We start from the raw sequence: 14,032 nt of genomic DNA on the forward strand, positions 1-14,032 counted from the left end.
TTGTACATTATATTGGCCAACAAATTTCACCATGTTCTGAGTTCTAGTATTTTCCACAAAAAAATTAGTGGTAACTATGTTTACAATGCAAATTTCTGAAACAGTTATGTTTGTTAAATTGTCATTGAAAAATACCTGACTTCTCTTTGTTGTCAATGAAATTTGAATGAGTTCCTCGATCAGATTCTTTTCCATGAATATCTACATTTATTGCCTTTCAATGTCTAAGGAAATTGCCAGCTGAAAAGAATCAAGTTGTTTTATTATTATTGAAAATGTCCGATATTTACAAAAATCAGTACAAAAGCTGAAAACAATTAACTTATCATAAACTCTTTGTGAAAGTGGCTTGGTTCACCAGGCGGGAGATTAGACAAGTTCTAGTGAACTTTGGGGAAGCTAGCTGATCTCTAATTTCTGTGATCTCCATCATATAGCTGGTTATTATATCAGTCTTGCTCATGTGGGTACTGGACAGTTTGTTATTCAGGCACATTCTCTCAGAAATGTTCTCACTTTGGTGATGTGAGGGATTAGATGATCCTTCATTTTTTCCAGATGATATCTTTTGCTTTGATTGATTTCCTATTGTGCTTAATTCATAGGAACAAGATTGGAAGTGCCATTCAACATGTGACAAACTCGGCCACTGTTACTGACCATGACTCCAATTCTTCAGCAAACACAAAAATAAATCAGCACTGTCACTGACCCTTCAACCCTTCTCAACTCTGGATCTGCTTAACTTACTGATGCCCAAGCTTCCCACCCTTGAACCCTTCAACAACTCTTTCTCACAGTTTGCTTTTCTATCCATACATGGATTTCTGGAAAATTTCAGCAAATGTGCTCTGATACCATGGGAAGCAGATTCTGTACTCGAAGAATAATCCTAAAACCTTAGGTAACTTTAAAACTTGAAACCTATCAAAAAAACAATTTTCAGATACTAGAATCTAAAACACATACTACATCTATCTTCTATTGGAAACAGAAAGAAGAAAATACACTGCATTAGCTCAAACCAAAAACTGGCTAATCAACACAGTGGGTTGTCCGGCATCTTGTTTATAGAATAGGAAAATGAAGGAAGATATGATGTATCTGGTCAAATGCATGAAGCTCTCAAAATGACTCATTCAAACCCTAGCCCTAGTCTAATAACTTAGTCCACCCTAGCTGCTTGGATAAGTGTGCCTCAACTGGAAGATGAAGTGTGAATCACTTTCTTCCAGAACTGTGACCTCTATCCAAACTAGAATCTTACCCATGCAAGCACCTTAGCCAAGCTAGTGATCCAGGCCCTGTCTAAGAATAGCTCATGCATTTGTTCTAAAACTGAGCTGATCTGAAGCAGGCTGGAAAATGCTAAATCTGGAACATAGTAAAATGGATTCAACTGAAGGGTGAAAAGCTGGATGTATACTAATGATGGTGCATGCATGCACCCTCTACTCTCCTACAGAACTGTGCCTCCCCCACAGTTTACTGCAAACCGTAACAAACACAAACTTTGGTGATACTGCTGCTGTATTGATCTGCAATAAATGTGCCCTTACTGCTGCTGTACCTGCCGATTGAGTGCACCATGATATTGTTGTGAAGACTGTGGGAGCTAAACAAGGTAAAACTCTAACAGTTGGCAACGACTTCATCTGTAAGCCACTTCTGAAATTCAACATCATTGTTTTTCCTTGCTTTCATAGTCCAAGGCGAAATAGATATTTAATTGATTGACAACAACTTGAAAATTCCTTTTTATGCTGCAATTTGGTTTCACAAGGTGAAAATTGAAATAGGGCCTGAAATATCCAACACTTTTGTTTATATCAAATAACAAAGTTGTTCAGTTTTCTCCAGATTCTTACAGTCAACAATCAATTGCTCTAGTAATTAATTATTTCATTCCTTTTTAAATCTCCACCAAATTCCCATCAGTAGGCAGATGTTGAGCTCTGCTTTTGGAGTTCTCTATGGTAGCAGCAAGTAACACATAGGCCTGAATTGAATTAATCTTAAAGGTGTTTTTTCCGTGTAGAAATGATACAAGTCCCTCTGATCATGATGATATCTTTACATAGTCTTAACGATTTATCTTTAAGAGTCCATGACCTTCCCAACAGGTTTTCCTTTGTTTTTTCATTGCTGAAAATAGATCTCCTTGTGCTCTTGAGTGTTGTTGTACCAAACATGGTCTTGACATGTGAATTTCTGCTGGAAGAAGGTTTACAGGCTCAAGGGGAGGCATGAGAAGTAAGGATAACATATAAATGGTGTGATCATGAAACACTTATATACTTTTACTCAGCATCCTTGATCCTAATTTCATCTCTCAGTTATTTGACCAGAAAGTCATATTCTATTTCCTTCGATCTAAGTTCCTGACTGCCTCCGTAATAGCATTTGCGGATTAAAGCAGCACTTACATTCATTTTGGAGACATCTGTCACCATAGATTATTTTTCAGTCTTTCATTTTGCTCTTCCTTTCTGTGTGATACTCTCCACAGAAAATTTCTTGCCTTTTTTGTCAGATTGGAAATTCTTAAAACTAACATAATTGTCATCAAACATGCGCAAAGGGGCAGTCTTGGCTACATTAACTATATTCCTGATCTTCCATCTCAAGAAGATTCCAGTCAGACAATCTGTCAATATCCATTATCAAACTAGCATTTGATCATGTGAAGCAGAAACCATAGCACCTGGTTTAGCAAAGTGAGATTGAGTAGACGATGCATCTTGTCCATCAGGGTTCATTTACTTAATCTTCCCAGCTTAGTTTCCTCTGGTGCAATCTCATGTTCACTCAATCTCTTGGAACCATGCCTGTCTTCATCTCCATTTCCATCTCCATTGGCATCTCCATATAACTGGTTAATAGTCCTCAAGGCCTCCTGTTCTGCAGTGCTTTTATACCCAGTATCGGTGGAGGTCTTGGCGGATTTCCCAGTCTTCTCTTCAGGGTAAGTTTTATCCACAACTTTTCCAGGCTATTGCATCAATATCATGCCAGAATCCTAGCAGTTCCAAGACCATAATCACTTGAATTTCCTTCAATGTTTAATTTCTTATCTTTTTCATCATGTGTCTTGGAAGCGCCAACATATTAGAATAAACAATGAAATTTCACATGCTTGTGGTATAACTTCTCAGGGTGATAGCACTCCAATGTAATCACAGCACCCAAGGCAAAATCATTGAAACCCTCAATGAATTTGTTTATTGAAGTACTATTTGTGTAATACATAATTTTCGAATATTGTAGGTAATGTCTATTTCAGCTAGCACTAAGGGTTGCACCTGTAACTTGTTCCCCAGTCAAAAATCTAATATATGAACCTTGGACTGGATTATGAACCTTTGTTTCCTTCTTGAATATGTTTGGAAAGATGCAACAAGGCTTTAAACTGTCTCACATAGTGACTAGTTTGAAATGTTATTATATCCACACTCTATCAAATATAACAGCTACAAATGGATATAAACCTGTGATACTGGGTATTTTTGCACATTGATCTCCATTATCTAGTTTTGAACTTGTCTCGTGAAGAAAGGAAAAATATGGTACAGCTAGTGGTAATGATATTTTATTTCTTGCACATTTTTGGCAATGGATTTACTCTCTCTATTTATGTACAGGTGTTTATCATAGTTCAGGTTGTCGCGTTGGGGCATTATATAAAGCGTACTGTGTCGGCTAAGATGTTCAAAGTGGCAATAACTCTTGTAATTTCTGTTGGAATGTATGTATTTTTCCCCCTTTTCATTTCCAATTATTTAATTGTGTTATGTCTTACTTTGTACATTCAGCAGAGAACATTACAATACATGGTATTGCATTTACAACTCCTTTGGGCGGTGAGTACTTGGCCACATTGTTTAGCAGTGGAAGAGATGTTTTTCTATCCTTTTGCCACATGTTATTGATTCTTCGCAATTTTTTAACTTTGACTTGAAGATAATTTTATGTTAAAATACCATCTAGAGTAATTTTTACCTACTCAATTTTAACTCTCTGGATAAAGATGAGGCTTTCTATCTGGAACATAGCAAATATTCAGTAGCGGAGAAATGATGAGCTAAAATATACAGTTGTAATTGCTTATTTATATATTTGGTTCTTGTAATGAATAACTCCTGCCCCACTAGAAATGAAATGAAATTTTGTTGATGTCCTTAAATGACCCAAAATAGGTCAGTGGAATTCAAAGGAACAGCAAGCAATGACTGATAGGAGTGCCTAATGCAACTCCTAACAAAGCAACCTAAACTATGCGGTATACACTAGAGGACATAAGAAGGGGATGCAAAAAGGTAGCACTAAAAACAAGAAGGCTGAGAGGAAACAGGTAGCATAAGAGGGACCTTCAAGAGGGAAACACCAAACAAGAGAGTTCAAAACAGTCCTGAAGAGATTGCAAGAGAATTGAAATTTGTATTGATGTTCATTAAACACCAAAATAAGCCAAAGGGACTAGTACTACAATTAACAATAAAAGCCCAACAAAAACGGGGTTCAAAAAGAACTCCAAAATGAACTGAGAAATGAGTACAAGAGAAACATGGAATACAATGACATAAGCATCTGCATACAATGGAGAAATTTAGCTTGAACTAAGATGCAATTGCTAGAAGTGGAGGAGCGTGCTAACCTTTCTCACTATCTAAGTCAGTAGTGCTGAATAATGTCCTCTAGAGAATGACCTGCATTGAGAAATCTCTGGGAGTAATCGTAGGCAACCCCAAGACAGTCCAGATGATGTTTGAGGTAGAGGATGAAGAAGTACAACCAATACTAATACAACCAATACTAATATCTAGGATCAAACTACTTGTTATCAGAGCAGTTCGATCCTTTGGCTGCTCCACCGCTGCACAAAGCCACACTCTCCGATCCAAGCCCTTGGCCATCAAGGTTTCGTCAACATTGTTGCTGTCAAGATTGAAGCGTTTCACTACATTTTTGGAGTTTCTCCGTAATTGAGTTCGTCAGAGGTCCTTGGCCATTTAAAAAGAAAAGTAAAAAGAGACTATATCATAATAAAAAAAAGAGAAAAGAAAAGAAAACTAAAAAAATAAAAAACCATATAAAAATATACTATTAAAATAGATATATATAGTCCGACGTAAATTTGAAGGAGAACATTTATATATATGAAAAGGTTCTACATTATAGATAAAAAGTGCATGATAAAGTTAAAAGGGAATCTTTCCAAATATCTTTAGCACTACGTAAGAGAAGGAAGAGTAGATAATATTATCTCGATTCTTCATTAAGTGGTTTACAAGCTCGTGGTTTTAGCAACTCATGGTAATTGCCCATGGTATTTTAAAGGCAAAAGAAAAACAAAAGGAATACAAAATCTTTTTATGTGAATGGTAAGTTTTAATTTTTACGTGGACAAAATTAACTGAGTGAAAAACACATAAGTGGACATATATTTTATATTATACCTCAAAGATGTGAATAGCCACGTTTCACTAGGGTTGTAACTTTTCAAAAAGAAAAAAAGAAAAGAAAAAAGATTATAAATAAAAGATATATAAAGAGAAGTATTATATTATAAAGGGGTATTTAAAGAAAAGTTTAAGTCATAAAATTATTGAAAATATATGTAAGTACAAAGCAGGTATTGATTATAAAAGGGTACTTGAAAGATCCATATATTAAAGTTTATAAAGGGTTAAATCTAGAATTATAAAGAGACACAAGGATAACAAGTTATAACAAAGGAATAATATTTTTTAAAAGTATTATAATAAATATAAGGTGCAGTGTATTTAAATAGTGGAGCTATATTAACTTTTTTTAAAAGTAGGAAAAAATTTATAAGTGAGGGAAATAAAAGTTAAAGGATTTTATAAAGGTTTTCAAGTTTATCAAATAAAATGACACTTATTTTAAAGAAGAAGTCCATTTTTGAAGAAAAAAGCGAATGAAGCCTAATTCAAAAATGATGAAGGAAGGACGATTTTCCTATAAAGGTTTTTCAATTATGGATCACAAAGATTACATTAAAAGGAAGTATCCAAGGAAGAGAAATTAATATCGCTATCAGCACAAAAAATGATAAAAATTGCATCAACGTTAACTTGGCAAATCATCGATTAATTCTAAAGCTAAGCATTGGTGTAAGGAAAAATATTTTTGACCAAAAAGAGTATAACATTAGTGATTTACAAGTGACAGTAGGTCATTATGAGTACATATCTCAATTTCATGTTGTAAAGATGGATATTGACATCATATTTGGTCAACCTTGGTTTAAGAATTTGTGTACATTCATGTTAAACATAGAGAAACAAGTTTTGACATTTCCTTATAAGGGGAAGATGGTCACATTTCAAGACATAACAAGTAAATCAAAATCAATAACATCTTCAGTAGAAGACTTCAAGGATGTCTCAGACTTGATGTTTCAAGATAACAAAAAAAGAAGCAAAAAGAGCTTGAAGAAGCCATCTGCAGTAAAGACAAAGAAATTTCGCGCCTTAGAGATCACAATGAAAAACTACTCGAACAAGTCAAGAAAGCCAAAGCCACAAAGAAGGAACTCAAGAAGCATTTATTAGAACAAGAAGAAGAAAATTTACATTTTAGGAGCCTTAACCAGACACTATTAGAACAAATCAAAAGTTTAAAAGATGATGAAGCTACTAAGAATAAAGTCAAGAATTTAGAAAAGGATGAACTTGTACGTTTAAGGAATCATAACCAAAATCTGCTCAAACAGATTAAAAAGCTTAAGGACGATAAGAAATCATTGACGAATAGGTTCGAAGAAATTGTCGCAAAAGAAGCATCAAAATCGCTAGATGTAGTACTCCAAGTTGGGGAAGAAGAAGCAAACATTGGTCCCACTAATCTCACAGTTCAGGCAAATCCAAGTCTTACTGAAGTAAAGACGTAATCAGAGGTTTCCGTTCAAACGACGAACACTCCAAATGTGGATTCAATAATCATTTCAACAACAACAATGCTTGAAGGAAATTAGGAAACTGTCATAACAACGTTAAAGGAAGTTCAAACAAGAAAAACTCCTTATCTACATCCAAATCACAAGAGTAGACACCTTAATCAATCTACAAATCTGTATCACTCAGAACATAAATGAAAAACTTATGTTATGAAGAATACTGAAGTGAGTTCAATTCAGTCTATTGATAACAATTCGATACAAAGTTTTGGTGATCAGAAGATTCCACAGAAGGTTAATCTAGGATGGTCTGATCCATTCTCAGTATGACAATTTTATATATCACTCCAAGGATCATATCAACTTGTATTGACAAAGATGACTGTTCTGAGACGAGAAGACATTTGTAGCAGAAAAGAGATCAAGCCCTTTCATCAACAAGCTCTGAGGACAAAGCTTTTTGAAGGGGAAGGTAATGCTATGAACATCAATTATGTAAAAATAGATAATAAATAATAACTATAATATTATAAATATAATCATGAGATACGAGCACGCCTGAGCTGCTGCCGCGCGACTGATCTAGGCGATTACTGCGCAGGAGTTTGAGCTTTGGCCTCCCTTCATGGCCCCTCTGGAAGCTCCATTGGAGGTATCGATCCTCAGTAGGCCTTCTCAACATTGATTAAATCATTGCCCCCATAGCGCCCCGACCAACAGTTTCGAAATTCATCAAAAAGCTGGATGTTCTTCAAGAAGTCAGCCTGCCTCCAGTTCTTCCACGCATGGCTGCTTTGTCCCTGGCAGAAAGAGGACTTATAGGTCAATTCACAGGCCTTTGGCCTTCTCCAAAAACTGTTCAAAGATGGGTTGAAAGGAACTGGTCCGACAAAATACAAGGGAAAATCTCCATCAGATTCTGCGGGAAAGGGTACTTCACCTTCCACTTTGAAACCAAAGAAGATAAGGATCTAATTTTCAGAAACGGGCCCTATTTCATGGACTCAAGGGGCCTGTACCTCAACAAATGGACCCTAGACTTCGATCCAGAGCTAGATGTTCCCAGTGCGGTACCGGTCTGGGTTCGGCTCCCTCACCTCCCTCTCCATTGTTGGGGAGATGAATTGGTTCGCGCCATCGGGAATGCAGTCGGAAAATATATTGATCGCAGTGAACCAAAAGAAAATATGCAAGCTTGTGCGCGGATCTGTGTTGAAGTGGACCTTGGCAAAGGCCTCCCGGAAGCCATCAAGCTCAAAGTGGACGACTGGAGCCATATACAGCAACTGGATTACGAGCAGATCCCATTTAAGTGTAAGGTATGTCACGAATATGGCCACTTTGCCAATAGATGCACTAAGCTTATTGATGTAGAAAATGGACCACAAGAAGAACAATGGGAAATGGTAAAAAAAAAATAAAACGATCTCTTCAGCAAAAGCTCCCCTTGATGCAGGCCCTTCGGCCTCCCTTGCAGCTCATCCCACCCCTTCCTCCCCTGCTCCCTCCAAGCCACCTCCCCTCTCCCGTCCTCAGACCCTCCCCTCTTCTAACCCCTTCTCAGTTCTCTCCCCCCCTGATCCCCAGGAGTCCCCTCTCCCTGAAAGCCAACACCAGGACACTACCGAATCCTCATTGCCTCTTATTATCTCCTCTCAGCCTCTTCTTGAACCTCCCCTCAACAGAATTACTAGGAGCTCCTCCAAAGATCACGGGGGCTCTAGTGAATCCTTCAAGAAACTTGGCCCGGGCAGGAAATCTGCCAAGCAGCATCGGGATGAGAACGCACAAAAAGACATAGCAATGGGAACACAGACACCCATAGAAACTTACATTCTGGGGCAGCAAGACAAAGGAGCAATCAACAAGGACCAAGGGGGGCGAGCACCTCCCCGTACTCTGCATATCCAATGATGAAAATACTATCTTGGAACATCAGGGGACTTGGGCACCCCTCTAAGGTAGCAGCCCTAAGGGATCTTATCCTTTCTGAGAAGCCAGGAATCATTCTGTTACAAGAAACAAAACAAAGCCACAAGGAAATGAGTAAAGTTATTGAGCAGCAGAGACAGTATAAAGGCAACATTAGTGAGGCAAGAGGAGCCTCAGGAGGAGTAGCAACAATTTGGAATCAAGGTATATGGAATTGTATTTCGGAAACAGTAAATCAACACTGGATCAAAACAATTTTGGAAAATAAAGCAGATCAACAAACCATTATCATCTACAACATCTATGTGCCGAATCACTGCAGAGATAAGGAGAGCTGTTGGCATGATCTAAAAGACAGTTTGGACGCAGAATAAAACACTAACATTATTTTGGGAGGTGACTTCAATATAATCCTCCACGCCAATGAGAAAAGGGGAGGCAACTTTACACTTGATCCATACAGAATACAGTTGGAAAATATCATGCAAGAACATGATCTTTTGGATGTCCCTCCAAAAAACCGTAGATACACATGGAATAACTGCAGGATGGGTGCAGGTAACATCATGGAGTGGTTGGACAAAATTCTCATTAATGTTTCGCTTCTCTCTGCTTTCTCTGTTGGATATGCCAACATTCCAACGTGCTCTACCTCCGACCACTTCCCTATAACGCTGGAGAATCACAGGCCCCTTGGGCCCATCCCATTCAGATATAGTTCCCTCTGGAATGATATACCAGCAGTTGCAGGAATTGTTTACAGTTCTTGGATCCAACACGTGGAGGGATCTCCCAGTTTCATTTGGGAAACAAAATTACGAAAAACAAAACAAGCCATAAAAGAATGGGCTAAAACTAGATACCAAGAACCAGAGAAGGTGAAAAAAGAAATCAAGAATAATCTGGAGAGTATACAAAGAGCAATAGAGGAAAATGGCCTTTCCCAAGAGAACAAACAACAGGAAAATGACCTCTACTTACAACTATACCGAGTTAACAGAGAAGAGGAATCAAAATGGAGGCTCAAATCGAGGCAACTATGGTTGCAAGGGGGAGACAAGAACTCAACCTTTTTTTCACAAACAAACAACAGCCAGAAAGATAAGGAATAATGTAAGCTCCATCCTAGATGCTGAAGGTGATAGACAAAGCACTCAGGAGGACATTCGAAGAGCTGCTACAGATCACTATCGAGACTTGCTAACTGAAACAAAGGAGGAAGAGGATTACACAGATCTATTGCAGCACCTTCCAACAGGGATAAGCAGGGAAATGAACGATAGCTTAAACAAGGAGATCGATGAGGAGGAAATCAGGAGATCGATCTGGACTCTTCAACCTGATAAAGCCCCAGGACCAGATGGCTTTCCCATTTGCTTTTATCGAGCATTCTGGGGAATTATAAAAAAGGACTTGACAAAAATGCTCAATTGGATCCAACGAAAGGGCAAAATAGGAGGATATACCAATGCCACTCATCTAGCTCTCATCCCCAAAGAAAACAGGCCATCTTCCTTTGCTCGTTTCAGGCCCATATCACTTTGTAACTCCTATAAAATCCTAACAAAAATCATTGCTACTCGCCTAAAGCCTTTGCTTCCCTCTCTCATTTCTGAAAATCAAGGGGGATTCTTGGCCAACAGACAAATAACTGACTCCATTTTGCTTGTGCAAGAAGCCATCCATTCGAGTCAAACCAGAAATGAGAAAGGGTTTATTCTCAAGATTGATCTGGCCAATGCATTTGACAGAGTAAGACACTCCTTCCTCTTGGCTGCTTTGAAGAAGATGGGATTTGATGATCGCTTTCTCAACCTCATTCGAACCTGCATTTCGGGGCCATGGATCTCCCCTCTAGTAAATGGCAGACCAGGAGAAGCATTCCAATCCTCTAGAGGCCTCTGACAAGGTTGCCCTCTTTCTCCTTATCTCTTTATTTTAATGGCTGAATCCTTTAGTAGGGCGTTGGATTACAATCGGAGGGTTGGCTTAATCACAGGAATAAAATTTGGGGATGGGGTCAAGAACATAAACCATTCACAATTTGCCGATGACACCCTGTTGATTGGAGGGGCCTCCACTACAATAGCCAAGCGCTTCAAGTCTCTCCTTGACAAATACATGAGTTACTCTGGCGGAGTGGTAAATTAGCTGAAAAGCTGTATATATGGCTGGAACACAGCAGTACAGGTGCTACACAATATTGCCAACATTTTTGGAGTCACTTGTAAGTATGATTGGACCCACTTTTCTTACTTGGGCATGCCTGTAAGTGTTGGACCTTTGAGGGCAGAAGTCTGGGACACTGTAGTTGACAAGATGAAAAGAAAAGTGCAGTAGTGGGGGTCCATTTGGCTCAACCCAGCCGGTCACCTCATTCTTCTTAAGTCAGGTATCTCTTCTCTCCCCCTATATCATTTTTCTCTTCTTCAAGCTCCGGCCTCCTTCCACTACAAAATGGAAATCATCCTCTGCCAATTCCTATGGCAAGGGGGGAAAAACGATAAAAAGAAATTCAACTTGATTAATTGGAAGCAGGTTATCCAGTCCCAAGACCGAGGAGGCCTTGGAATTAGATCTCCTAAATTTCTCAATTTAGCCTTTGGAGGCAAAATTGTTTGGAGACTCATTACTGGACTCCCAGCTTGGTGGAAAAAGGTACTGGAAATTAAATATCTAAATTTTTCTAGACAGCAGCTTCTTGATCGAGATATACCCAATAGAGACTCCTCCAAAATTTGGCAATTATGCAAGAGAGCAATTCCCTTAATCGCTCAAAATACTTCAAAAATCCCCAAGGGAGGTGCAAGCATCAACATTGGAGCTGATAGAATCATGGGTCAGCAGCCAATAAATAGACATGGGGGAGTCAACCCTATCCTTTCCTTTTTTGAAAGAACAGGCATACATTTCCTGGACTAGATCTCCCAATGGGATCCACACACTCTTATTTGGTTAGGTTGGTCCTTCCCAGCCATTCCCACTGGCCTTAATGCAAGTCTTTCTGTCCTCCAATCCCATCTGCACAGTATAGCTCCAGTAAAAAAGAACGATCTTGATGGGTTTTGTTGGGACCCATCTGGATCCCTTTACACCATCCAAGCTGCTCACCACTACATTTGCAGCATCGGCTACCCAATGCCAAGCTGGAATCACTTGAAGGTGGTTTGGAAATCCGAGGCAATTCCAAAAATCAAATTTTTTCTTTGGACCCTTCTCAAAGGGAAAATCCTCACGACCGAAAATCTGTAAAAGAGGAGAATCAATGGTCCCTCTCGCTGTCCTAACTGCTTAGCTACAGAAGAATCAATGCATCATCTCTTTATTGAATGCCCTTTTGCCATCGATTGCTAGAGGAACTTATCTCATAACAATCAAATCCCATGGAACACCCAAAACACCATAGGAGAAATACTTTACAATTGGAAAAAAAACTACCCCTGGCAGCACAGGAAGAATAACACAGTGAAGAGAGTCTGGGATATTCTTCCCTACAATATGATATGGAACATTTGGCTGGCACGAAATCGAAAGGTTTTTAAGGACAAGGATTCGACTGTTAGAAGTCTTTGCAACAAGGCAAGGAGTCTTGCCCTCGAAACCATCTCAGTTAAGAGTCAGAGAAGTATAAACGTCAGTGATCTCAGCACAGAAGAACGAAGCTTTATTGGATACCTATTAGAAAAAAACACCAGCAATCAGATGGGCAGCGCTGCTAGTAACAGAAACCACAATGTTCCCCCTAACTGGAAGATTAGGCTAAAAGAAGAAGAATTCGTAGTCTGGATTAAAAACAACAATAGGCATTATCTTTGCTTCGATGGGGCCTCAAAGTCGAATCCCGGGGTAGCAGGGGCGGGAGGAGTTATATTTAATGCTAATGGGGATAACATCCTGTCTTATGAGTGGGGTCTTGGCCACACTTCCAATAACAGAGCAGAAGCCTTGGCCCTTTACCAAGGTCTTATACAACTTAGGAAGCTTGGTATAGACACAGTCACGATATTGGGAGACTCAGCGATTATCGTCAGTGCAATGGTTCAGAACAGGGATCTTCCCAATGCTCTTCTACAACAGATTATAAGACGGTGTCAAATCTTAGGACATTCCATAAAAGATTTGCGCTATTACCATATTTTGCGTTCTCTCAATAAAATTGCTGACAGTCAAGCCAACAAAGCTTGTGCCAGGCCATTGGGCTGCCTAGTCTGCAACGGCATGGAATCATTTCAGTACTTACCATGATGAAGACTCCTGTCACCGATCAGTTCTTCAGCACACCTGATATGATGGTTTGGTCAAAGATCGGCCTTATTCCCCCTGTGACAAAGATCCGCATAGGGATCTGGCAACTTATTGAAATCATTATTTCCTCACCTCTCGTCAGTAGATCGGCCGTCCTTCTACCTCCCGGCCATCCCTCCCCTGCTCCTCCGAATCGCTCCCCTGATTCTCCTTGTCCCCTTTCGGTTCTCCCCTCACGCTCTGCGATCTTCCTCTCGACTTCTATTTATGCCTTTATACTCATCTCTCTCCGCATCCTTTCAGCTCCCTGTTTCGCATTTCTGCCTTCACACACCGCTTGCTTGCCTTTGAGCTCTCTGCGGCCCCTCCTTCTTTTGTCTCAGGCAACTTACCTCTGTCTGGATCGAGATCAGATAGCAACTCTGTCGCCCAGCAACATCTTTTGTGCGTGCAATCAAGAGCAGCATTACAAGCCCTCTCTTTGGTCTGCTCTTCTCTACCAAGTCTACCACTGCTCTTTAAAGTTTTTGGAGTTCTATCAAAAGCAGCGCTTCAAGCCCGCCCTTTTCTCTCAAGCACAACACCCACCTATGGCGAGAAGTGAAGATTTCCTTCACTGTGTTGACCTCCAAGCAGAGCTCGAACAGTTAAGAGCCCAGCAAAGGATTTTGGACAACAAGATGGATAGTCAGCAGATGATCATGGAGGCAAAGATTGAAAATCAAAGCAGGCTTATAAAAGAAAAATACGAGGCTGATATAAATCTGTTCCTGCACAGGGTTTCATCTTTACATGAGCAGTTCAGACATCTCTCCAACAGATGTGCTCATGCTGAGGAGTCCATAGAGATACTGAAATACATGATGGAAAAGAAGAACACCCAGCCCTCAAGCTCTTCAAGTATCAAGCGTGATGATGAAGCGGATAAGCCTGAAC

At 39.5% G+C, this 14,032-nt stretch overlaps 1 protein-coding gene across 2 annotated transcripts in view; it reads left to right on the top strand.

The window, feature by feature from the left end:
* STT3A (staurosporin and temperature sensitive 3-like A) overlaps window positions 1-14,032 on the top strand; it is a 248,113-nt gene that overhangs the window by 134,020 nt on the left and 100,061 nt on the right. For both annotated transcript variants that reach the window (XM_089459309.1, XM_089459308.1), the window contains exon 11: window positions 3,642-3,745. In XM_089459309.1, coding sequence (XP_089315435.1) covers window positions 3,642-3,745 — 104 coding nt within the window. The remainder of the gene's footprint in view (window positions 1-3,641; window positions 3,746-14,032) is intronic.

Source organism: Pinus tabuliformis, chromosome 7, assembly GCF_031772625.1.
Source record: "Pinus tabuliformis cultivar Carrire ecotype Pingquan chromosome 7, CPIR1, whole genome shotgun sequence".
Taxonomy (NCBI): domain Eukaryota; kingdom Viridiplantae; phylum Streptophyta; class Pinopsida; order Pinales; family Pinaceae; genus Pinus; species Pinus tabuliformis.